General features: G+C 43.5%; 1 protein-coding gene and 1 long non-coding RNA gene across 3 annotated transcripts in view; one reads left to right on the plus strand and one right to left on the minus strand.

Moving 5' to 3' along the window:
* LOC137332970 (uncharacterized) overlaps positions 1 to 25,682 on the plus strand; it is a 50,567-nt gene extending 24,885 nt beyond the window's left edge. Inside the window, exon 4 of the long non-coding RNA XR_010965769.1 lies at positions 24,810 to 25,682. This is a non-coding gene — a long non-coding RNA (uncharacterized lncRNA). The remainder of the gene's footprint in view (positions 1 to 24,809) is intronic.
* Positions 1 to 26,184, minus strand: part of LOC137332968 (protein Shroom4-like) — a 96,065-nt gene that overhangs the window by 14,072 nt on the left and 55,809 nt on the right. For both annotated transcript variants that reach the window (XM_067997016.1, XM_067997015.1), the window contains exons 3-7: positions 23,957 to 24,088; positions 20,044 to 22,504; positions 15,458 to 15,522; positions 9,046 to 10,611; positions 3,437 to 3,955 (exon numbers count right to left, since the gene is read on the minus strand). In XM_067997016.1, the coding sequence (XP_067853117.1) occupies positions 3,437 to 3,955; positions 9,046 to 10,611; positions 15,458 to 15,522; positions 20,044 to 22,504; positions 23,957 to 24,088 (4,743 nt within the window). The remainder of the gene's footprint in view (positions 1 to 3,436; positions 3,956 to 9,045; positions 10,612 to 15,457; positions 15,523 to 20,043; positions 22,505 to 23,956; positions 24,089 to 26,184) is intronic.

A 26,184-nucleotide genomic window follows, 5' to 3' on the forward strand; every position in this document is an offset into this window, starting at 1 on the left:
AAGTGGACCCAGCACTGCCCCCTCGATACACTAATTCCAACCCTTCTCCAATCCAAGCAACACCCACTTATCATGTTTTCTGTCCAATCACCTTTCTATTCATGCCACTACATTTGCTCTTATACCATATGCCTGAATTTTTCTAACAAACTTTTTGACACACCTTATCATATGCCTTCTGAAAATCTATATACATCACACCACATCTTCTGTATTCCCTTTATTTATCCAGTCACTTCTTCAAAACACTCTGCTGCTGGGAACTACAAGAATAGCTGCTAAAAGTAGTAAATAACAGTTTGTTAGGATCCACAAACCTTCTTGGAAAGAGGAATTTAGATCCCCCCAGCACTATAAACCAATATGAAGGTAGAAAAACCTGCTGGGTATACAGAACAATGCACTGAAAAATATTAGTTCCTGCCGGATTGTGGCTGGATCTTCTTGTAATTAACTGTGGACTGTGTCATACAGCTGTGCTGGCAGATCCTAAGCATGGGGGTCTGAGGAGTCAGTTGTCCAGGTAAGAATATTCATGGAGATGCTGCATCCTGAAATATGCCTTGAGTGTAGGCAGGCACTTTGTAAGAATCCTAGGTCCTGAGAAGAGGTTGAAAAGGGAGTATCCTGTACTGATAACTTTATCTTCAAGTTGCATCTGAGGAACACCCTGTCAGGTTCTTATATGGAAGTCTCCATTGTTTAGGTTTATGACCGAAAGTACAAAACCAAGCTCATTTTGAGATACCTTTTACAATCTATGGCTTTGAAGGCCTCCCGTGGTTGCTGAGGGAGAGACTTACACTTTGGTTTGAATTATATGCCCTCCGTGATAATTAAAGTTAGCTTATGCCAAACACAACAGGAATGCTTCAGCAATAGTATTCTTAGTGTCAGGTGCTGCTCAGCTCAGCATTCCTATCAGAGAGAAGTTCCATATTACTAGACTAGTAATTACCTCCTTGGAAGTATTGGATGTAATCTGCCCTTGATTCACATGGAACGCGATACTGATGATTTTTAGGTGCAGTTGGTGCACTGTTTTCTTGGCGGCAATGAGTTTTTAGTAGAGATGAACTCTTGGCAACGAGGAGTGTAAAAGATTCCTGGGCACCGATCAATGCAATTTTCCAATGCTGCAGAGTCTCTAGCACTATATTAGTGTTTACTTGCCATCAATCAGTGCAAAATGTGTGTGTTTAGTAACATCCGACTGAGTGTAGCTGGATTTCTTAGATTTGCCATGCTGGTTTGGCGTGTTCTGAATAATATGGGAAACAGTGCCACCGTTTCTTATAGGTGCGCTTAGTGAACCCAAGACAAATTTGGTAGGTTGTGTTTAGGTACAAATATTTTATATGATCATGAGCACAGCAACAGTGATCTTGAATGGACTTTTACACTTTGATTGTATTTTGGATTCAAACTTAGACCCGAGTCTAAAAAAGGTCAGTGTGCCAAGCCAATGCACCACCCACTCCCTTAAGGAGTCCTCTGGTGGGCAAGATTGAAACATAATTACAGCAACACGCTAATGAAAGACGCTATTCAAATGGATTTTAAAATCAAGCCTGGAGCCTAGGACGCACAGATGTTTGAGAATTGCCCTCGTACACTTATCCAAAAATAAACCAAATTCTATTGACTTCATGTTGAAATAGTGAGGCAGGATTCACTGTGCTATCCTTTTTATACGTTCAGGCATTCTAGAATATCACAGAAGGCTATCAATTGACAAATTACACAAAGTCTCAACATGGATCAAAGAACTTTCTAATAAAAAGTTTGCCAAATTAACTCTTGCTTGTTCCAAATTGTGACTTGAATTTTAGCCCGAGAAGGATAGGCAGGAGTACCTCAAAAGTGGAGACACAAAAGCTTACTCTTAAGCTTTTCTACATGGCCAATTATATTCCATTTTAGGAAAGCCAGGTGCTCAGCTATTGCATCTGTAGAGTGGAAAATCAGGCCAGTGACCCCCACCCCCCCGCCCAGCCCAATCTTATGCACCTCCTGCCAATTGGTTTCTGAATGGCATTAACTGGAGCCTAGGAACAGAACCCAATTCTATTAATCCTGCCAAAGAAGCTATGTGACATGGGGTAACAAATTTAAAAGGGGATAAAATCAAATGGCAGAGGAGGGGGGAGGGGAAAAGAACTGATCAGTAAAAATCAGATTCAGCAGGAGAGTAGTGAATGAGTGGAGATAGAAGCAAGAAGACCCACCACTACCATGAATGAGTCACTTTACTTTTTGACTGCAGTTAGTTGCCAAGTGGGGATCAACACCCCTGCGCAGAGCACTTCTATCACACTGAGTCCGATAAACGTACTGAGTTTTTACATCAATAAGTGGAGTGCAAGAATGATGTGACAGAATCTGATTAATTCTTTTTGTTCCTTTTTAAAATATTTGCATTCCACAAGCTGCATTATGGCCAACCTGAGTAGTGTAAATGCTGTACAGATCTCATTGTTGACTGAAATATATTCCAAAAGTTGAACAATAATAAGAAAAATTACAAATTGTGGAAATACAAAGCAGACTGGTCACATTTCAATCCATTTTTCAAGTGAAAGTGAATTGTAGTTATTCTGTAGCACTAGAAGTGTTGAAGATACTTTAGGATATATGCAACCGAGTCAATGTCTGACGGTGGGGAGAGGAAAACAGAGAAAGAGACAGGTAAGCACTTGAGTGATGTTCTTTGGGAGGAAGTGGGGGTTAAATAAATGCTTGAGTGCTTCCAGGAAGCTAAAAGTTCCATTGGAAGCCGACTGCATCTGTTCCACGGTCCAAGTGCACCTGAACTTACAACATTGAGAAACATCCACATCTGACCCTGGATAACTATGTCATCCGCTTATACATGTGGAAGGAGTTTATAGCAGCTACAGTGCACATTAGGGGCTGAATTAAAGAGGCACAATAGTTCCCATTGTGGAATATAACTGTGGTTAAATAAAATTCACAGTGCACAGCTGCCCATAATTCAGCTCCAAATTGAACCATAAGTATGGCTGATGTGGGAAATGGAGATATCATTCCATCTCCAGTGCTGTCTTACCAATTTTACCAAGCCTCTTGCTGAGGTGTGGTTTCCCAGGTGCCAGCTTCACTCTGGTACCTTGTCCAAGTGGCTATTTTTCCTGTGGGTGCCAATTCTACAATTGGCAGGGGGAGGCAAGCTCAATCCTGTCCTCACCCAACATCTGTAAACACTTACTTTTCAGCCTTACTGGAGACCGATCAGGAGCAGGAACCCTGCCTGACTTTTTCCTTCCATAACCCAGGATAATCGAGGGCAATTGTTGTGCCCCAATTGCTGCCGAGGGTGAGATCAGCTAACTCAGCACAGACTGGGGACTGGATCTGGACCTTAACAAGTTCAAATAACAATACGTGGAATCTGTAAGATCAAGAAGAGACTTACTTCTCCTGGTTAACATTCAGGCTCAGCTGAAGCGGATTCCGTTTCTGGCGCTCACGTGCCCGTGACAGTTCTTCTTTGCTTTCCGGAAAGATTCCACCTATCAGGTCCACAGCACTCTTCATCTTCGAATTAGGATCTAGAATGTCTGCCAGAGACCTGTCTTTTACTGCAATGTCTCTCACCAGCTCCTCCGAAGTCAGCTCGATGGAAGGTCTGCTCCTCGCATCTGAACAGCACCTCACAGTCTCAATCCCCTCACCAAGCTCCGGAGAGGGGCTTTTGGTGGTGTTTCTTTGTGGTTTGGTGACAGGTTTTATGTAAATCTCAGAATCCTCCCACCTCTCGTCCTGTCTGCTGATAATACTAAAGTAGGACTCCCCGCATCTCTGACATCCCAGATCCACCTCATTCTTTGTAGATGGCATGTTGCACGGGACATAGAGTCGGTCTCCTTCGAAGGGCCAGTTACTTCCTCCTCTGGATGTCACCTCCCCCATTGGATCTATTAATTTTCGAGTTCTAAGGAAAAAAGAAATTAATACTAGATGATGCTGTACACTCTAATGACCTCTGAACCCGTGCTTCAACTAAGCAGCTGAGAAGCAATTGAAAGATCAGCAGCACCAGACATATACAATAAAGCACTGTGCAGGTGACACCACGGATATCACCAATGGGATATCGTCAGCCTCAAGAAAGGAAAAGATTCATTGTCTGCTGATTGGGACATATTCTATTTATGCACATTTAAAATTAGGATTTTGGAGCTCCCCAAAGCGATATGTTACTGAGCCATACAAATTGGAAGATTCCAGGTTCGGTCCATTATATGTATTGAATTAGTTAATCTCAGCTGGGCCAGTGTTAAGATGCTACAATTGGTCCCAATGCCCACAGGCTGTAGCAGGTGGTTGGGGCAGAAGAAAGAGGATGAAAGTGTAGCCAGGATTCCTGCTCCTAATAGTGGTCTAGTAACCATTGTTGGAAGATGTATTGAGCTCAGCCATAATGCCCTTCATGGTTGAATGGCCTGCTAATACTCACTGTGTATGCTCACAAAATAAGGTATCACAGGGCTATCAGCGCCTGTGGTTCATACCCAGCATGTGCTAGCATCAGAAACTCGGGGCGGGGGGGGGGGGGAGTTCAATCATTTTAAAACATTTTATGATTTTTTTGTGTGTTCATCAAGCTCAGTGCTGGAAAATTACATATTTTTCTACTTTTGGGCACCCAGTATCTGCATCGAGTGCTCCCAAGTCAGCTACAGCACGAGTCAGGTGCAGCTCCCTCTGCCTTATCCCATCATTGGAGAATGGCAGTCACTCTAGTGATCTGTCTTGTGTCCTTTCAGGGAGTCAGATTCAGAACTGGGCGACAGACCTGGGAGCAGGTTTCTTGTCACTCTCAGCTATCAGGAGACTCAATGGGTAAAAGTATATCAAGGATTACAAACCATCAAAAATAATTATATTTCAGTTTATATCAAACTTAATGTTCTGCCAGAGAGTTTATAAACTTTACTCTCTTCCTCAAAATGTCAAAACAACAAAGACATTTCTCCTGCACTAACACTCAACATTAAACTAGCCCTTGAAACACAGTTCCTTTACTTCTGGCATGGTAGTGTTCTATCATTGAATTGCTTACCCAGACCACATCTCCACTGGCTTCAGACTGACTGCTGTGTTCATGCAACACTGCCCAAAATATACCTCTAAGTTCCTTTTAAAGATATCGCAGAACAAAAAGGACATAGGAACAGGAGTAGGCCATTCAGTCCCTCAAGCCTGTTCCACCATTCAATTAGATCAAGGCTGATCTGCACCTCAACTCCATTTACCCTCCTTTGACTCATATCCCTTGGTAGTCTTAACAAAAATCTATCAATCTCGGTCTTGAAAATTTCAATTGACCCAGCATCCACAGCCTTTTGGGGCACAGAGTTCCAGATTTCCACTAACCTGTGTGAAAAAGTGCTTCCTTGTCCTCATTTACAAGTCATTCCATGGCCTTACCGCACTGGCCCCTGCAACCTTCTCTACCCTTACATTCCAGCTCACACACTCCACTCTTTCAACTCTGGCCTACTCTGTGTTAAACCCCCGCCTCCCCAAAATCAGTGGCAGCACCTGCAGCCATTACAATAAATGGAATTCTCTTACACCTTTTCCACTTTGCTACATTTCTCCCCCACCAAATATATTCGTATCATAATCGCTCCCTTAAACTACATTTTTTGTCATCGCTCAACTCCTGTTTGGTGGCATTTATTCTCCCTCCACCACCACCCCCACCTCCACCCCCACCCCCACCCTCACTTTTGTACAGCCTCTTGGGACATTGACTGGTGTGTCAACGCTGTGTGCAAATCATGGAGGGATCATTTTGTTGTAAATATAAAATGAAAAATAAGGTTTTCTACTTTGTGTTACCTCCAGATTGTCTCACCTCCCAACCTCCCTCCACCCCCCCCCCACCAAAGGTGCTGACCGCCCCCGCCGACCCCCCTGGCCTTACTGGGATACAGTACCATGGGCACTGGCAACCCTTCATTACCACACCCAAGTGTCCATTCTGCATGTTTGAGCCTAGACAGTGCTGGCAGATTATTTGATTGTGGAGGGCATCATTCTATAACCACACACACATACACATCTGCATCAGGAGTCACTGGATAATGCTCAAGAGCAAGAAACTTGGCTGATTTTTATTCTCTAATGCAAGGGCCATTTCAGTCAACTTCAGTGCCTATAACAAAACAAGCTCACTGGTAATATGGTCTTGTACAAAGGCAAAGGAAATGAGCAGCCAGAGCAATGCTTGGTGCAGTTTGTTTATTTCAGCAATTCTGTTTTTTCCGTGCCACTTGCTTTCTCCAGTGAGAGGCTGCAGACTTCTTCCTGGATTCTGCCAATACCACTTCTTAGCTCTGCCTTTGAACTTGCTGAAGTGTCTCCCAGGATAACTCCTCTTCAGACTTTCTCCCTTCTACAGGCAACAGCCCTGGTTCCACATCCCACAAAGCAAGATTCGGATGTAGGATTCTCAACCCAGTGGAACTGCGGGTGTTGACCTCAGTACTAGGGAAATGTGATGCAGTATGCAGAGTATATGATCGAGTGCTGACATAAGAGAGAAAGTGGAGCAATGTAGACTTAAAGGGGCAAAGAACCAAGTGGATTAATCCAGCTGAGAATACTGGGTCTGTGGGCCATGTTCCTACACTCTGGTCCTTTTCATTGTATAGCTGATCATGGGCAGAGACATTATTTAAGTTTTCAATGCTGTGTAAAGCTAGACTCATTAACAACACTCTATCAAACAGAAAGAATTCTGGTTAATGGGTTTGCCGTGGAAACGCATGTTAATGCTTATTCTCTGTATTCTATCCAGAGGAAAGTGCCATGATACAATCACAAAATGGGCATTTAAATAGAAGCTTAGACAGGGCACCTCATGTCTGAAATATCCACATTTAAGAGCAACACCCTTTTAAACTAGCACATCACATGGGTCACTGTCACATGTTGGGCACCCATTTTAAAAGACAACATCCAGCTATATAACTGCTAAAATGTTGTTTCCCTATTTCACAGCATCATTTGAAAACAATATAATTCAGGTCTCTCGATAGCTCAGAATGAGTCAATGCACATGTGGTGTGGCACTGAGCCAAACAGACCATAAAAGCCCCTGAGTTAGCTAATCTCTGCTAGGGAAGCTGTTGGAAGCTACGTTTGGCCTCAGCATCCGTGGGAGTAGGAAAAACAAGGGGGAAATAGCCAGTTTGTGTTTCACTCCTAATTGCTGACTCCTGCTAGAAAGTGTATGTGTGGACAGGATTAAGTTCAGCAATTATGTCACCCATGCATGACTACACTCTGCATAAGGCTCACAAATAAATAATGGCCATTTGCATGAGGTGCCACAGCACAGCTGGCACCTGTGAAACCACCCCAGCAACAGTCAGTGCCTTTAGGAAAGAAGAGAAAACTTTTTTAAAAAAAGGAAAATCCCTCCTAAATTCATTATAAAAGGCCCCAAATGGGTTAAAAAAGGCCTTAAATCTAGTAAAGAACAGCCCCTAAATGTGCCTCATATTCTGCATGTTCTTCAAAACTGTGCTTTAATTTTACGAGCAGTGTCTGGGAATAGAACTGCACATTACAAACACACACAATGGGACTGTTCCTCCACACAAACAGAGGTCAGAGGTTCTGAGTTACACATTAAAAGCTGCTGTTTTTGGAACACTCGAGTCCTTTCCACATTCCATTGATTGTCCAGGTCCAAGCCAATTGGCAACAAGAAGTAAAAATCATAGGAGCTGGGTTGCCATATCCTGATAAATAGCATTCTCTACTCAACAAGGAAGCATCCTTTTAAAGTAGAAGTACATGCTCCATTTTTTCTATCCATTTTCTCCCCACCTGAAGCTGGCTCCTGGTGAGTTATGGTTAAATAGGTCCTGGCACATTGCCCAAGTGGCTGTTTTTCCCAAACTTGGCCTTGTTTTTAAACCAGACATCTATACATGAATACTTTCCAGCAGGTGTCACAATCCGAAGTAGGAATCTGGCTTTTTTCCCTCTTTCTAGCCCGGGGCACTGAGATCAACTGTGGCAATGCAACTGTTGTCCCAAAGGACCAGAGACCTAAACCAATTGAGAAAGGTCTCACTGTCTGAATTTCACTGGAAATGAATGCCAAAATTTGGATATCCATTCAGGTTCTGCAACAGGAAAGTACCTTAGGCCCATTAGCGTAAAACTATACTTAGCTTTCAGTAGGTAGCTGTATCTAAAAAGAGTTCATAGAATCATAGAAATTTACAGCACAGGAGGCCATTCGGCCCATCGTGTCTGTGCCAGCCAAAAAAGAGCTATCCAGTTCTTGGTCCGTAGCCTCGTAGGTTATGGCACTTCAAGTGCATATCTGAGTACTTTTTAAAATGTGATAAGAGTTTCTGCCTCTACCACCCTTTCAGACAGTGAGTTCCAGACCCCCACCACCCTCTGGGTGAAAAAATGTTTCAACTCCCCTCTAATCCTTCTACCAATTACTTTGAATGTATGCTCCCTGGTTATTGATCTCTCTGCCAAGGGAAACAGGTCCTTCCTATCCACTCTTTCTAGGCCCCTCTTAATGTTATACAGTTCAGTTGTGAATTGTTAGAGAAACCGGTGGAGCTGCAAGACAATTAACCTATGGGTTCATAAAGCAAGTGAAAAAAAAAATCTCTCCTTATGGAGGTAGTAACAGGAATCAGGATTGTGCCACGACCCACATGCAGCAAATTCCCAATTTCAGCCTTGCCACTGAACAGAGTTGGACAGTGGAGGGTAAAACTTCTTATAGGTAGGGGGTAATTACTGTACTGTATATATGAGCATAAATCACTCCAGGCTCAAAGAAGTGAGTTTAAGAGTAAAATTAGCAGAGGTCAGGCAGTAAATATCCTGCCCACGAGTACTCGGCTTACCCTTCTACCAGTGAAATGTTACAGAGCCCAAATGTAAGGTCATATTCTAATTTTGGGCCAAATCTTTCACTGCAGTTTCAAACTGACTCTCAGTAATGTTCAACATTAGTTTTTATACAATTACCTTGGTGCAACATCGCTCTCCATAGGCGTTACCAATTTCATCGTTGGTCTCTGTGATTTATAATTATACAATGAAGAGATCATGCGTTCACCTGAAACAGGAACTACAGAGGAGGATACTAAGCATCTTGGATCAATGAAATTGGATCCTGGATACCCGTATTCAAGGCCCATTGAGTACTCAGCACACAGTTGTGATGGATAAGAATATCGTGTTGCAGTATCCACAGCAGACCCAGCACGTGGAGACAGATCTGAATAAACCCAGGTTTCCCTATCAGAGATCTGTTCTGACCTTTTCCGGCCCACTAATGTGGGCTGAGAAATCACCACGGGATCTAATTCATACTGAGTGCCTCTCCGTGACCAATATTTATCCAAATCCAACAATTCATCTCGAGACCGATTCCAGGACTGGTGCTTTTCCAAATCTGGTAATTCGTTTAGAGACAATTTCCGAAACTGGTACTTTTGCAAATCTGGCAATTCGTGTTGAGACAGTTTTCGGAATTGGTACTTTTGCAGATCCGGCAATTCATGTTGAGGCGGTTTCCAGGACTGGTACTTGTCTGAATCTGGCAATTCACGTTGAGACAATTTCAGGGCCTGGTACTTTTCCAAATCCGGCAATTCACGTTGAGAGAGTTTCCGGGACTGGTACTTTTCCAAATCTGGTAAATCGTGTTGAGACAGTTTCCGGGACTGGTACTTTTCCAAATCTGGTAAATCGTGTTGAGACAGTTTCCAGGACTGGTACTTTTCCAAATCCGACAATTCGTGTTGAGACATTTTCCGGGACTGATATTTGTCTGAATCTGGTAATTCATGTTGAGGCGGTTTCTGGGACTGGTACTTTTCCAAATCCAGCAATTCATGTCGAGACAGTTTCCGGAACTGGTACCTTTCCAAATCCGGCAATTCATGTTGGTATAGTTTCTGGAACTGGTACTTTTCCAAATCCATCAATTCGTGTTGAGGCAGTTTCTGGAACTGGTACTTGTCTGAATCCGGCAATTTGTGATGAGACAGTTTCTGGGATTGGTATTTTTCCAAATCCGGCAATTCTTGTTGAGACAGTTTCCAGGACTGGTACTTTTCCAAATCCGGCAATTCATGTTGAGACGGTTTCCGGGACCGATACTTTTCCAAATCTGCTAATTCATGTTGAGACAGTTTCTGCAACCTATACTTCTCCCAATCTGGTGGTGGTGGTCTTTGTGGTGGAGACCCTTTCTTCTTTTTGTCAGTGGATGAATCCTCATGTCTATTCATTTCTGAAGCGTGTGGGGCAACCTTCCCTTTTTCCAATTTGTTCGATACATCCAGTGATCCACAACTAACATGGCGTGTGGAACATGTACAGGTAATCCCCTCTCTCTGTGGGTACTGTGGGGGATACTCAGAGTAATTCACCGGCAGTGCAGTAGCTATGCTGGGTCTCTCCCAAGCAGACGTTTCCTGTCTTGGTTTCCTCACCAGCTTGTCCCACTCATCCTTGAGGCTTTCTTTTGACTTCATTTCAGGAAGTACTTCTTGTACATTGCTCACACTCAGTGTCTTCATCTCTCTGAAAGACACCAAACATTTAAAAAAATAATGTATTAAATAAAATTAAAGAGTTACATAAAATATATATTTTGTGAAGCCGTTGTATGCTTTGATTGAAATGAACTTGCATGCATGTAGTTTGTTGGAATGCTCTCTCCATGTCGGGAGCAATTTCTAATTCAATGTTGAAGCAATTTGTTTTGTCTTAGTCCCCAAGGTTTGGTTGGGCAGGGGAGGGGGACAAAGAAGTCCTATTACTGTCACTAAAGATCCTGTTGGTTGGAGTTGCTGTCTTTACCTGGTCTTGGAGGTAGTTTTTTTTAAAAAAATTATCTACCCTGCTGCACTAGTTGGCTCCTGGAAGATGATTTAGGGAATGGGGTGAATGGAGCCCCAGGCTACCTAGTATTTCTCCAATTGCAGGAGATGCTTCATCCACTTGGTTGGTAAGGGGGATGTAGATAGATCTGCTCTGCAGAACAGTGGGGGGAATTAATTTTCCTGCAGCTGGTATAGAGAGTTGTGCTAATCTATGTGCTTCAGGGATCCATTTGCTCTCTAATGGATTGGCCAAACACATCTGGGTCTGCAGGGATAGCCAGGTCAGTCATGGTCTTTGTGGCATGCTGGGCAGCCTTTCAGAATGGTTGGATGCAGGGGCATAATTAAGACTGTAGAAGATTGGTGGGGGGGCTGTGGCTAGAAGGACTGTCATCTGAGAAGGGGAGATAGAATATGTGGAGACATTGGGCTCGATGTTACCAGGGCTGCGGGTTCGCGGCCGGGGGGGGGGGGGGGGGGCTATTGGGCGCGTGGGTAATGCCCCCGATGAAATTAGTCTGCCCCCCGCGCGATCGCAGCCTAATTGGATCCACTTACCTGGTCTTCCAGGTTCCCCACTGCTGATCTGTCAGCTGGAGGAGCTCTATTTAAAGGGGCAGTCCTCCACTGACTGATGCTGCAACAAATAGGAAAAATTACAGCATGGAGCAGCCCAGGGGGAAGGCTGCTCCCAGTTTAATGATGCCTCACTCCAGGTATCATTAGATGGGGTGAGGAGGAGGGGGAGGACAGAGATCTTCCCCCCGGCGGGCGGGAGGAAGCGGCCTGCCTCTGCCACCAGGAAGGCCTGGCTCGAGGTGGCAGAGGAGGTCACCTGCACCACCAACATATCGCCTACCTGCATATAGTGCAGGAGGCGCTCCAATGACCTAAGTAGGTCAGCCAAAGTGAGTACAGTTACTCATTCCCCTACACTCCATCTGCCACATCACCGCCCCCAACCCACATCTCCTTCTAAACTGCCAACACTACTCTATCACATCACTCCTCACACCCACTCAAAGCTCATCCTCATCTTACCTGCACTTACTCACCTCGCCAGTACTCATCCCACCACTACCACTCAACCCAATCCTCATACAATCTCATGGCTCTATCTCATACTCACCCTCTCGTGCATCTCTTTCACAGTCAGCCTCACTCAACCTGCCACTACCTGTGCTGCAGCCACAGGGCATGCATCACATACGTGCAGTAGGCAGCGTAAGGCAAATGTGTTGTGAGCATGAAGGGGATGCACAAGGGTGTTTGAGGGTTTGTCATGGTTTTTACTTATATTGAATTTCTGACCAACTCACATTACATATTATATTGGCACCACTACTGCCACGTCTTTGCGAATCTTGTCTGGTTTGTGCAATAATGCCCTTTCCTGAGGATCACAATGAAGACCCACAACTGATGACACCCATTGTGTCACTGCAGAGTGGGTGTAGGTGTATTTGCAGGGCTCTTTTGTGCAGATGTCGGCGATGTCCCCGGTGGCACCCTGGAAGGATGCGGAGGAGAAGTTGTTGAGGGCAGTGGTGACTTTGACAGCGACAGGTAAGAAGATGGTGCTCGGGCCAACCTGGAGCAGCTCGGCATGAAGGAGGCTGCAGATGTCCACGACTAAATGTCGAGTGATTCTGAGCCTCCGTGTGCACTGCTGCTCAGAGAGGTCCAGGAAGCTGAGCCTCGGTCTGTGGACCCTGTGACGAGGGTAGTGCCTTCTGCGACGCATCTCTCTCTGCGGTAGCCCTCCCTCCTGCTGTGCAGGTGGATGTGTCACAGCACTCTGTTGTGGAGCTCCACGTGTCAGAGGTGGACGGCGTGGCCGGTGATGCTGTTCGCCCTCCGAGGAGGTCACGACTGCAGCTATAGCGGCCCCCATCCGGAAGATGTACATCTGAGGGGGTCCGCAAGGTAGGTACATGTCTCTGGACCCCGGGGTAAGTGTGCAAGTTGGTGAATTTTCTTGTCAGGAGGAGGGCGGTGGAGGCCAAACTTTGTCCCAAGTGACAGAGTGGCCTCCTGCAATGAGTGAGGGTCTCCTCCCCGACCTGTCAAATGGACCTTTGCAGCTGCAACACGTCCATTTCAACTGGGAGTGTTTCCCCCAGTAAGGGAAACAGTCCCAGTTGTCTATAAAATCCCACCCCTCCTTACATATTCACTTAATCAGGTCAGTTAATGACCTGAAATACCTATGTAAATACTTTTAAGTGGCATCCCGCTGGCTTTAATTGCCTGCAGGATTCCCACATGCGGGGGCTGCGCGCGCACGTCGGCGCATCTGTGGGGAACCCGGAAGTGGGCTCCGGACCAGCTCCGGGATTCCCCGATTTTCGGAGCCCCCCCCCCCCCCCGCCAGGAACGCACCTGATAGCGGGTGCTAAAATGAAGCCCATTCAGTTTTTACAATAGTAAACAGCAAAGTTATACACAATGTGTGTGTCTGGTATATATTGGCACTTTATGGCTGCACCAAATCACATGGGAGTGCTGATCCTCAAATTGTTGAGACAGAAGTATTTTAATTTTTCTTAAGTTACTGCTCTCAGCTTGTGCTCTGTTTAATACATTTCTGCTAGAATATTTTTTTAAACAAGAGTTTTTAAATTTAAAAAAACTAATTCCAGGATATTTTGCATGGCATTCCTTATAGCCACCCACTAAATCTGTGTTGGTCAGTCAAGCTGGAAAGCACAACATAAAAATGAATTTAAACTCTAATCAAAGATTTGGTGTACAGGTGTCAGATTGGCTCAGGCAGTAGTACTCTTGCCTCTCAGTCAAAAGGTTGTGGGCTTAAGATCCCATGAGGACTTGAGCACCTAATCCAAGCTGACAATTCAATAAATACTAAGGAAGGGCTGGAGCTCCTTGGATGAATAGAAACATTCAAATTAAAGTGAGACAATGAGACATAAGACATGGTTCAAAAGTAATTCATTGTATGAAGCGGTTTGAGACATTTCAATGATGTGATAAGTCACTTTAGAAATGCATTTCTTTTTTTTTAAACAAATGGACGGCACATCAGGGACTGGTGGATTAGAAAAATGTTGGCAAATTATTTTGTATTCTTCAAGGTGAAGCATTGAGAAATGGAAACAACAATTGTGCCGACTCAGAATTTATTTAATGGTTTATGGAAGTGACAATGGCGGAGTGCCTCAAATCAAGAGTGACATTACACAGAGGGATGTATTTTCTCAAGATCAGAAAGTTAATGCAACTAAAGCAGAAATATAATGGGATGGTGAGGACAGTGAAGGTGATAATATTTGCAAGCCCATGCTATCTGGACTGCTGCCAGTGCAGTGTGTAGACACAGAGAGAATGAGCTGCACAATCAGCTTCCATATAGTTGTAACTAAAATGGTGTCTACTGGAGACAATAATTGTTATAAATATTCGAGGAGCTTTTGTAAAGGGGGTAGATATGTGCCTAAGCTGTTGACTCACAGCATGGAAACAGTAACTAAGAAATCCTTCAATTAGATTTAGTGAGGGAGGGGCTGCAAGACTTGTAAATGTAGATGAACTCCTTTTTTTTGTTGAAGAGAAAAGACATAATAATTGGGGTAAATAGAGAAATGTAACTGATACAAGGTTCAAATATGGGTGAGGAGCTGTTGAAAGGTAAGCCTAAGTACTTTTTAAGAGGAATTCTTGGGGCATTGGAATGAACTGTGCTATTTGTTGTATTATGGAACTCATGAAAATACAGACATTACTGGCATCACAGAAATGAGAGGTTATAGTATGTTTACTAAAGATAGACCTATGAAGCTAGGCCGTAATACTGAACAGAGTTTTGTTCACGACACACTCAGCGCTGAAACAAAGTGATGGATGCAAGTCTGCACCCACAGTTCCCCATAAAAACAGCTACTGATTTAAAAGGAGGCTGGCCAGATACTGAGTAGAGCACTTTCCCAGAGAGAAAGGGGAGAAAAGAAACCGGAGGAGTGGTAGCTCCATTAAACTATGTTTAAATAGAGCTTTTTTTACTTGCCCTATGAATGCTGGGTCAGTTTTCTAATATTACTGCTTTGTTAGAGAACTTCACCCAATCTGAGCTTTGCCGACATCCCAATGCTGCGAATGGAAGTCTACTCCCATGGAGCAGCACATCTACCAAAGGCCGTAGATGAAGAGGAGATAGGCAATAAGTGGCCTATATTACAAGCTCCCGAGTTAGGCAGACAGTTCAGGATCTACATCAGTTGACTAATTGCTTCCTATCAGCATACGTTACATTTGGAGTTCCAGGCCTCCCCAGGTCACTGGGAACAGCAGGGTCTGTGATGGTGGGGACTTATAAACTGGCAGGAGACCATGCGCCGAAGAATCTATTCTGTTATTAAGCTAAGACTGTAATGAGTCTTGGGGTGGGGGACATTCCTTAATCAGGAATACTCCTGAAAATCTAACATCACACATACAAAACTTAAATGTATAATTTGTCATGTTAAACTGAGTGGTGGGCAGGGAAGGAAGAAGGAGTTCCATGGAATGAATCACTAAGCTCTTACCTTTCTGTTGGAGTAAACTTCCTGTTTATTATCTCGGCCTGATCCAGTTTTTCCACCGGACATCCCTGCAAAGAATAGTGCCAGTTAGTACAGAGAAACATCCGCAGCCCTATTTACAGCACAGTTGGAAAACACATCAGCAATGTCTTGGCTTTACTTTTGCTGGCTAGAGCGGAGACAGTTCCTTTAATTAGCAACTAAAGTAAATATATTATCACAATGACTGGGCAGAGTATGTGGAATCTGAAAAAAAACAGCACTGCGATACAGACCCAGGAGGGTGAACTGTACTACAAATATAGTCTATTAATTTGATGAGTGGTGTGCAGTACATTTTCCCTTATTCAACTGTTGAAAAATCTCTCAATGCCAGATACCCATCCCATAGCTCTCTTCATCTTATTCAAATTCTTCATTACAGTTTCATCCATCTCACGCTATCTCCGCTAAATCTGATACACAATGACAATTTTTTTTTTAGGAAGTAGATAAAAAATAACAAGCAATAAATGTGGTACAGTTTTCCCTTTCCTGATGCTGGGGAACAATTCCACAGGCACAGGCAGTCCACTCATGCCGAAACAGAATGCACTTTCTTCTTGTGTGAGCCAGAAGTGTCAGCAGGCTATTAAATTATGAGGGAGGGGGGGAAACTTATCAGAGCTGAGCCCATCTTCACACAACATGCAAACACCTGCACATTTATGCAGGCATCACTGCATTTCTATTAGAAGTGGGAACCCCTGTTGATCTTCTCGTCTAGTCTTGGATGGAGAAACCAAGGATCAAACCTGGTACATCCCTAGTGTGGTGCTGAGTCACACAGACCGAGTGCATTTATTCACTAAGAAGTTCAAAAATTATAAGATTCAGGCGATGTTGACCTCAAGAATCTGCACATATCACTGGAGCATCATTTCATAGAACTTTCGTATAAATGATTGTTGAGTTGTGGACAGAGAGGTTCTAAGCAAGGGGCAAAGATAAATCAACAGGAAGCAAACCCAAGACCAGGCTCTCACCTTCCAGGTGATTGAGGCTTTAGAAAGGGTACCATGCAAATTTACTAGGATGCTGCCTGAAGTGAGGAAATACAAATGTGAAGGAAGACTTAAAAAATTAGGTTATTTTTCTTTGGAACAACACAGATTACAGGATGATGATAGAAGTGTTTAAAATTATGTAAAGATGTGTTGGGTAGACAGAAGCAGACTAGTTCCAGTAGTTGAGTGGTCAAGAACTATGGTCAAGTGGCCATAGATACGATTAAATGTAAGAGATTTAGAACAGAATGCAGGAGAGACCTCTTTGCACAGAACATTGTGAGCATGTGGAATTCACTTCCAGGGTTAATGATTGCGACAGAAACTATGTCAACATTCAAGAATAAATTGGATAGCTGGATGAAAGAAAATGATTGAAGAGATATGGGAACAAGGTGGATAAATGTGATTAGAACTGTTTGCTCGTGTGGAAGGTAAACGTCGACATGGTCTGGTTGGGCCGAAGGGTCTGTTTAAGTATTCTAACTTCTATGTATCTAACCCTTTCGGAGAGCACTGGGGAAGCTGGTAGGACATTGCTTCCCTTTTGACAAGTGACACATCACCGAGAAACCAAGGTAGACAGAAAAATACCTTCACTAATAACCTTCCCCAAAATAAACATGCAGGCTGAATTAATACCTTCAATTTCACATCTATAATTTAATTGGAAACAGAACACTGCATCCCTAATGGCCCACTTAATAAATGAATCATATCAGCAAGGTCCCAGCTTCTTTGCCCAGTCTGAGCTAAGATAAGCAGTAGTGGCACTACAAATAGTCTTAATGTCCCTATGCTAGAGAATGGAGGGATAAAAATTAGCCAAGCTACTTGTTGTTATCCTTGCTAGAAACTTCTAGAGGGGATAAAATTGGACTCAGATGTGACTCAGTCTATGGTCAAATAAGCTATCCCGGCTCACGTATGAAGAATGACCACAGCTGGAAGTGCCAGAGCTGCTGGTACATGTGGATCTATACCTCAGCAAAAGTCAGCACCATCAAGAGAGAAAACTGAGGAGGGAGGGAGGCAAAAGAACATTTTCATCATTATGCAGTGGATGCAGTTCAGAAAGTATGATGCAGATGAATGACATCGCAAGGGAAGCTAGGGCTGTATTACATAGAGTTATCTTGCGGAAACTTTAAGGCGGTAATTTAATGCACGACTACACACTATCGATATGTTCAACTGAATTACTGTCTTGTAACCCATTGCTGTCTCTGTTACCATCCATGCAATTCATTGCCATACCTTCAGTGTCCCCCTACATGACTCAGTCATGGCTTCCTTTGTGTATTATACTTCCTTTGGGCCCCAAAATAAATAGTAACTCCCATAAAATTCCCCTGTTTGAGAGCTACTTCTAGAGAAGGAAATGATTCAAATTCAGACACAATGTTGAAAGAACGAAGTGTACACAGAAAGACGTCACTATGATCTAAAAAGATATTTGTATAGGAAGCGAGATCACACTCAGCCATTTTGATTCAGCATGTATGATTCTCTAGGGTCAACCTAATCCAAGAGCTCACCATCAGGAGTGGTGGGCTTTGTAGCCAACATAGATCAAGGAGTCCAGCGAGGAGGGAGAGGAATTTAGGGCAAGGCTGACTGAGGCGTCCCGTCCGAGGCAACCCGTCTGAGGCATCACTGCAGCTTTGTTATACAAAAATATTTAGCTGAGCCAGACTCGTTTCACAAGGTCCCAGTTTCAATCCTGGTTTGCATCAAGTTAGCCGATATCAGCCGAAACAGGGGTAAAAATGCTACACACACCCTCAGCACCTCTATTATGGAGGAATAAATCAGGCAGGGTTCCTATTCCTGTTCCTGATCACTATCCACCCATCTTTGCTGGAAAGTAAATTTTCCCGGACACTGGAGGAAAATGGGATCAAAGCTATGACGACTACCCATCCCAGGCTTTACTAGACTGCTGACACTCACTCTTCATGCTCACACGCGAAGAATGACCACTTAGCTGAGGTATTAGCCTGCATTAGTGCCGGTAGAACTATAACTAACAAATGGTTAACCAGCAGATGACCTTCAGGAAACATAGAGTGATAGGGAAAGGCAGAAAAAAAAGGAGTGGGGGGGGGGGGGGGTGGGGGGAGAAAAAGAGCACAATTCAATTCCTAATAAATTTTACCAACACAAAACCTAATTGATGAAAAGTACTATGAACTGCACCAATAGAGTTAATTCATAGAAAAAACAATTGATTCAAGAAACTGTTTAGGTTGGTTTCACAAGGGCAATCTAGAGGCTCAGAGAAAAGAATATGCGAGTCTCCAATGGCTCAGTGAGTAAGTATGTTGCCTCATAAGGAGCTGGTGTGAACCCTGGTCTGTGCTGATCCCAGTCTTGGTAGAAGTGGGGGCACTGCATTGACATCAGGACCCAGAACCTTGGGAGGGGGGGGAAAAAGTAAAGAGTTAAGACTCCTTTTCCTGACTGCTGTCCAGTGACCCCTGGTGAAAAGTACACATGTGGATGTTGGGTGAGGACCAATTCAGGCTTGGCTGTAATGCCCTTCCATGGTCAAATATCCAAATTATGTTTAGACTGACACAGGATGGAGCCACCAGCAATGTGCCAGAGGACATGGAGGAGGAAGGGAGAAAATTATAAGCTAAAAAATGCTGGTATGGACCTTGCTATTTATGCAAGGTGAAAGAAATGCAAGCTGCTCTTCAACCTTACAAAAATTGGGTTTGCTCTTCTACAAAAAAAAACCAATTAAACAGCCAATTTCTGGCATTATGGCATCTGAATGGTACTGGTGAGTTTTAGGAGCACCTGTACTCAGCACCCTTTGATCAGGAATCTATTCAAGATTGAATAGATCTTGGATATATTATTAGGATATAACAGTGTAGCTACAGTGGATAACATAGAACCTAATAGATTGGGAATTCATTGATGGCACAAAAGCCGTTTGAAAGCATGGGTAAACACAGGCACACACACCCCTCCCATAAACTTGTTTTTTTTGATACAGTGAGAGACTACAGGTCCCACCAATAACACCAAGAACTGAGTATCACATTAAAGACTGAAAGTCCTTCAACAAAACAGAATGTGACTGTCTCATGTTTGTTATGTTGTTGGCTTTGTCGTGTTCCAAGTTCTATTACTATTTAGTAAAGATTACATCAGTTGATAGTCAGGGTGCTGCCTTTTTATACCAGCTGTACAACAGGTAGAGCAGTTAAAAATAGAACAGCCATGTCAACCAGTTAGCTATGGTAAATCTTATTTACACTAGTGCACCTTGTTCCTTGTTCATACCCAGTTTCCCACTCAATCAGCCCTGATCTCAATCAGGCTGCAGAAAGGGGTGAGGCAGTGAGCACGAGAGGGTGCTTCTCATGAGAGAGAAAAATATGGATCAGTATGCCTCTTCTGAATGCTTTTTGGCATCTCTAAGTCGTTGTTGATAAAGTTAGCACAGGCAGGTTGACTTATTAGGGGAATGAACTTGCAACAAAATGGGACAAATCAAAATGAGTCGTTAACTTAGACATGACCTACCTCAGATAAAGAGGACTGCAACTGGTTGGATCTTGTGGTGGGATGAGGTTCTTCCAGGTGACTGTTATCTGTATGGAAATACTGATAATGTAGTGCTGGACCTGGGTCAGGGTGTTGCACCTGATCATGTGAGACGCAATGCTCCTTCAAAGTGCTTGATTTATTTGGTTTGAGGGGCTCTACATTTTCACATTTACATTCCTGCTCATATAGCTCCTCTCCTGGTCTGTGGTGTATTGTATGCTCCAAATCTCTAGATGAACAAGCAGGATATTGCCCAGAGTGTTGACTGACTCTACCTGTGGAGTGTTGGGAGATTTCATCAGCAGATTGCCTCAGATGGTCACTTGGAAGGGCATGTAACTTAGTACAGAAGCTCTGGCCTTTAGATTTTCCTATGGTACTTGATTTACTCTGAAGTCCTACAAAATTGCAAGAATCAGACCCTGAGAAATTTTTACTGGTCTCTTCAAAGAATTTTCTCCTCTCTGCAAACGACACCAGTGGGGAGGTATCTGGTTCCTGTGGCACTGCCGTTGCACAAGGTTGCATCTCATCGGACCCACCTTCCTTTTTCACCTTACTTTGAGACCCTAGCTTATCCTCTGGTGTCCATCTCCATTGGCCAGTTCCACAGGCTTCCTGAGCAGTCTTCTGCTCATCAAAATTTTGGGATAATGAACCAGGTCCTGTTTTGCATCTGTCTGGTGAAATATGGGAGTTGCTGGCCAATGGATATAAATACATACTTCCTGGTTCATGATCCTCTGCCGTGTAGTCCAGGGTTTTATTGGGATCTGTGGTCTGTGTTTTTGTGTCTGGAGTTTCTTCTGCTGTGCCACTGGCATAAGACTCACCAGTAGTGCAAATGTAGAAACTGGATGGCTTCTCTCTCGAGTCACTCATTTCTTCTGAAGCTTCTTCCATTTGTAGCAGTGCAGCGGCACTCCTGTTCTGCAGCTGAGCTTTCTTCATTTGTATCTCATTACGCAAATTTGTGGCAAAGCGGTCACTTTTGCGCCGCATTCTGGCTGCTCTACTAGCTGATACCCGGTCATTTCTGCCAATTTCATTCTTGGCTTCTTCCAAATCTGTCTCGTCTTCCAAAGTATGGCCATGTGAGGACGTGCTTGCAATCTCACTCATTTGATCTGGTGGTACTTGAGGCATCTGCATGCTTTGCTGCTGGGCTGTAGTTTCAACAGATGCACTCCTGCAACTTGTAGTACTAGGCTCACCTTTGCAAGGGGAAGAATGGAGCTGACTATCTAAACAGTGACCACAGGTGGCTTCTTCAATGTCTGGTTGCTTCCCCTTTGGTATAGATTCAGGACTCGAGGAGTTCTCATTCATCTGCTTTTCAAATGAAGAATCAACTTTGTTTAAATCTTTCTGAGAATGTCCTATATTGGACTGATATCCCTGCTGAGGTATTGGTACACAGTTGGCCCATTCATGACTTTCCTGATCATACTGCAACCCCACACCACTTTTGCCACAGTCTGAAATCATTAGTGAATGCAATTGCGCCGACAACAACTTCTCAGGTGCACTGTGCCTATGTGCAGAAAATCCTTTCAAATGCAGAGGCATTCTTTCATTCTGCTCCGCTCGATTTAGGCTCAGGTATTGACTGGCAACAAAGGACGGATCAATCATATTGCTTAAATCCAACTGCCCCATCAAACAGCGACTGGATTTTCTCGGGAACGTTGTATTTTCATGTGAAATAATTTCTTCACCATGCCTGTGAGAATGACAATAATGCCTTGGCTGTGATCTTAACAAGCAGCAACACTCTATTGGACAATGGCTGGATGCTGGGTTAACAGAGTGCTCGGCAGTGCTTGTAGAGCACTTAGGAACACAGGTATAATATTCTCCCTCAGAATCTTTGTCTCTCGTAGATAACAAGGTTTCAGAAGTCCACCTTCCAGGATGAAGCAACAGGTTTGTCGCAGTAAATGCTTCAGAATTTGTCACGCAGAGAGATGCAGAGCGAACTTTAGTTGCCACAAAACTTTCCCTGCGAACAGGTGGTGGGGGAGGGGCTGATTTGGTTGAATTTGCAGCACTTTCTTCATGTATGTGGGATGGCAGCCTGTTGTCACTTTCAGATGACCCCTTCCCACAGTGTGAACAAAGCTGTTCTTCAACTGGCCGTTCCCCACCTTCACTTCCACTTTGAGCGTCTCCATACCTGCCTGGCAGCCATGGCCCCAAGCCATGTAGTATGCTGTCCATGGAGGCAGACTCATCAGTCTTCACCGACGATGACAGAGTGTAATCAGAGGCGTTAGAGCTTGCGGAAAATGAGCTGTAGGCAGAGTCCCTTTTGTTAGGACACGTGCTTTGGTCACAGCTTTGGCTGGGTTGGTCAAGGCTGTCCATACTTCCAAAAGAGCTCCTCTGATCTGAGCTACGATGGAGAGCTAGTTGATCCCACTGTATAGGAAAGTCACTGGAAGACACAAGAGAACGTAGATAAACTTTAAAATGACACGGAAATCTAATTTTTCTCTGCAACATGTTTGGGCCAGCAATTTGTAACTGCCCCATTTTGGGTGCCTGTACCACCATTTTCTGTTCTATGGCTACAAGTGGTACAGCTTACTACACCTGGGCATATTATGTACTGTCAGTAAATTCCTTGCTGTGGATAATATCACCACACACAAAAGGTAGATGGGACATTGGGTTTATACTTTATTGTATTTATCACGGTGATCTTCTGGAACTCATTTTGATCAATTTTGGGAGCCAGAGATGAATTTCTCAGATTTTTTTTTCTCCCTAATTTAGTCTAGGGTTTTTAAAAATCTTTTTTTTGTCTCTTCCAGGAGATTACATGACTACATGTGGGAGGGTATGCTGGGAGTCATGATGCTTAGTTCCATCATGACTGTTTGAGAAAAGCTTGTTAGACCAGCTGGTCTTTTCCTATCTGTCTTTTTGTATGTTTATATGTTCGTACATCCACTGTTGTGAGAGACAAGAGAAAGATCGGTTGCCAGCCACAGAAGAAAAAGAAGTAAAGATAAGACCTAGAAATAAGGCCTTTTTATACACCTCACCACAAAAGACATAAATTTCTTAAAGGAACTGTGTCTCTAGGTATTTTCCCTTCACAGAATGACAACAGTATCTTGACGTTAAATAATGAAACCCAACATATATATTTTTTTTAAATTAGCATGAAAAAGGTTGTAAAATCAAAATGCTTAATAGGAGTGGGGTTTAATGAAGTTTAGAAGTCAGCTGACACTAGTCTCATTCAGCATTCCGACCAGCCTGACTTATTGCACGTGACAGGGCCCCACTGTAACTAAGACAAATACAATGATTCCTGTCAGATCAGCAGTAGTGACAAACAGCAGCAAGCCATAAACATCTAAACAAAAGAACAGAATGCAGGAAACTCATGCTGCATAGTCAGCATGACTATATTCTTGACTTGTTTTAATATTTGCCCCCATTTTCTCTCCTGTAGCAGATGTCTCATGCTGGGGTTTGGTTCTATGAGCACTGGCTACCCACTGGTACCTCACCCAAGTGACCATTCTTCATGTGAGTGGAGGGCGCCAGTTGAGTTTAATCCAGTCCTAAACCAACATCCACACGAGCAGTTTCCAGCAGGAGTCACTGGGAATCAAATCAGGAACAAAAGTCCTGATTGATTTTCCCTTCCCTATCCCAGGGGCACTGAGGCCACTTGTAGTCCTGCAAGCTTGGATTAGCTGACTCAGACCAGGATTTGAAATGGAGGCTTTCTTGTCTGTATGGCTTAGTACCACACTTTGTATATTTACCAACCGAGCCATTTGGGCAAGCTTAACTGTTTTCTTTCACACGCCTCCTTCCTGTCTCATTAGCAATGCTAGTTGCCACTTACAGTAACAGTACAGGGACTCACCTGGAGTCATATCCTGAGTGCCACGACAGACTAAGAGACCCTGACGAATAGTGCATCATAGTGGCCTCAGGCTGTGCCTCGGATAACTTGGCCAGGTGCCATGTGTAAGGTCTTATCCCTGGCCCATTCCTCCTGAAAGAAGAAAACATACAAAATGTGAGCTGCAGATGCAAGGTAATGAAATGCTTAATTCTGTGTGGTAAATGGTCACTTATCTTATTGCTGTTTGTAGACCTTATCGGTCTGTAAAACAATGACTACACTTCAAAAGTACTTAAGTTAGCTGTGAAGCACTTTGGGACGTCCTGAAGACATGAAAAGCGCTACATAAATGCAAATTCATTTGGGCATGCAAAACAGACAGGTATTTTGATAGGATTGATATACCTTAAAGCTACATTCAAAGTGTATTTCAGTAGTTTTCTTGACTAACCCTTTGGGTGCTATTTGACCCATTGCAATTTCCACAGCCTCCCCAATTTTCTCTCTTCTTTCTTGAAAGTGGTGATTCTCACTGTGGTACAGTTCCACAGACATTGCCAATACTCTAGTACCTCACCCAGATGCCATCCTTCACGTGTGAGCATCTAGCATGAATGTTAGTGGGCTTTTCTAGCATGGGAAGCATCTCCCCTCACTGACGAACACTTTCCAACAATGGTCACTATGGACAATGATCATGGAGACTGAAGCTAATTGTAGGATACAATTGTCACCCTGGCTGAGATCAGCTATCTCCTCAACCCTAAGAATTTTGTGATCTGTATGGATCTGTATGGCTCAGTACTGCATCTACCCATCAAATCATTGGTGGAGCTCCTGTTCTTAATGTTTCATATCTTTTGTATTTCAGTGCAATTTCTCCTCCTCTCGAAACAAAGAAAATCCCTCTCTGCACTAGCCACGCCTGTGCCAGATAAAAAGGGCACTGTCTTTGAATGAAAAAGTAATTTGTCAAACCCTTTTGCATTTGGAAGCACTGAATGTAGTGTTGGAAATCCGACAGAAATGCATAATTATCCCTCTCACATATGGCACCACCCTGATAAAAATGGTATGCAAATCTTCTCTCTTTTAAAAAAAAAGCTTACTACACATTTTATTCATGAAGATGGTAACCTTTTAGCAATAACAAATCCCGACTATTCCTTCAGTAAAGCACTTGCGTCCTGTACTGCTCAAAGAAACACCAACTGGCATTTTAAAGTCAGTCCCCAATTCTACTCAATTGCCAAGAATTAGTACATCAGAGCCGTTTCCCTTCAGAGCAGTTTGCCAGCCTTGTTAGATACAGTTCAGACTGAAGAGTCCAGGCTGACAGCTGCAGGTGGAAACAAGGCCAACACCTGCCCCATAACGGGAGTTCAGCAATGAGATGCAGGTCTTTTGCAGCTGTCAAGTCAAAAGACTTTAATAAATAATTCGGCATGCTTCCAGAAAATACGCAAAGATTCTGCAATGCAAAATAAAAAAGAGACCAGCACAATGTAGAAGCTGTGGCACCTGGAGCTCAACCACTCCTTCAGAATTCTACTGGTGTCATTGTTTACAGGATCACAGAACAGAGTTCTAAGTCGCCAGTCTCAGAACCTTGCACTTTCCTCCATTGGTAGTCCCTTTTAAAGAGATGTATTATCATCAGATCACTATTAAAAAAGGTGTCAATCATTTGCAGCGAGACTCACTCATCTTGGTTTAAAAATGTCACATAATTTGATGTATATTACTCTGAAAAATAAACAAACTTTGATATGTTTAAATGGTCTGCAATCGGTTCCACTTTTTTTCGATTAACATTTCCTCAAAGTTCAGAGCTCATAATATGAGGGAGCTGAATTAGCATCAGTACAGGTGCATTCAGTAAATCATAGAATGTTGCAGCACAGAAGGAGGCCATTCAGCCCATCATGCCTGTGCTGGCTCTTTGAAAGCACTTTCCAATTTGTCTCATTCGCCTGCCCTTTCCCCATAGCCCTGCAAATTTTTCCCCTTCAAATATTGATCCAATTCCCTTTTGAAAGTTATCACTGAATCTGCTTCCACCACCCTTTCAAGCAGTTCATTCCAGATCATACATTATCTACAAGGGTTACAAGTAAAATATTTAATCTCTACAAGTAATGTCCAAAAACAAGCATCTTCAGATAAGAACATAAATGATAAAGTTCAGACATGTAATCCCTCAACCTACATGCTCGTTGCCCTATTTGTAAGCATTTTATTTTTGC

Source organism: Heptranchias perlo, chromosome 15 (genome assembly GCF_035084215.1).
Source record: "Heptranchias perlo isolate sHepPer1 chromosome 15, sHepPer1.hap1, whole genome shotgun sequence".
NCBI classification, from domain to species: Eukaryota; Metazoa; Chordata; class Chondrichthyes; order Hexanchiformes; family Hexanchidae; genus Heptranchias; species Heptranchias perlo.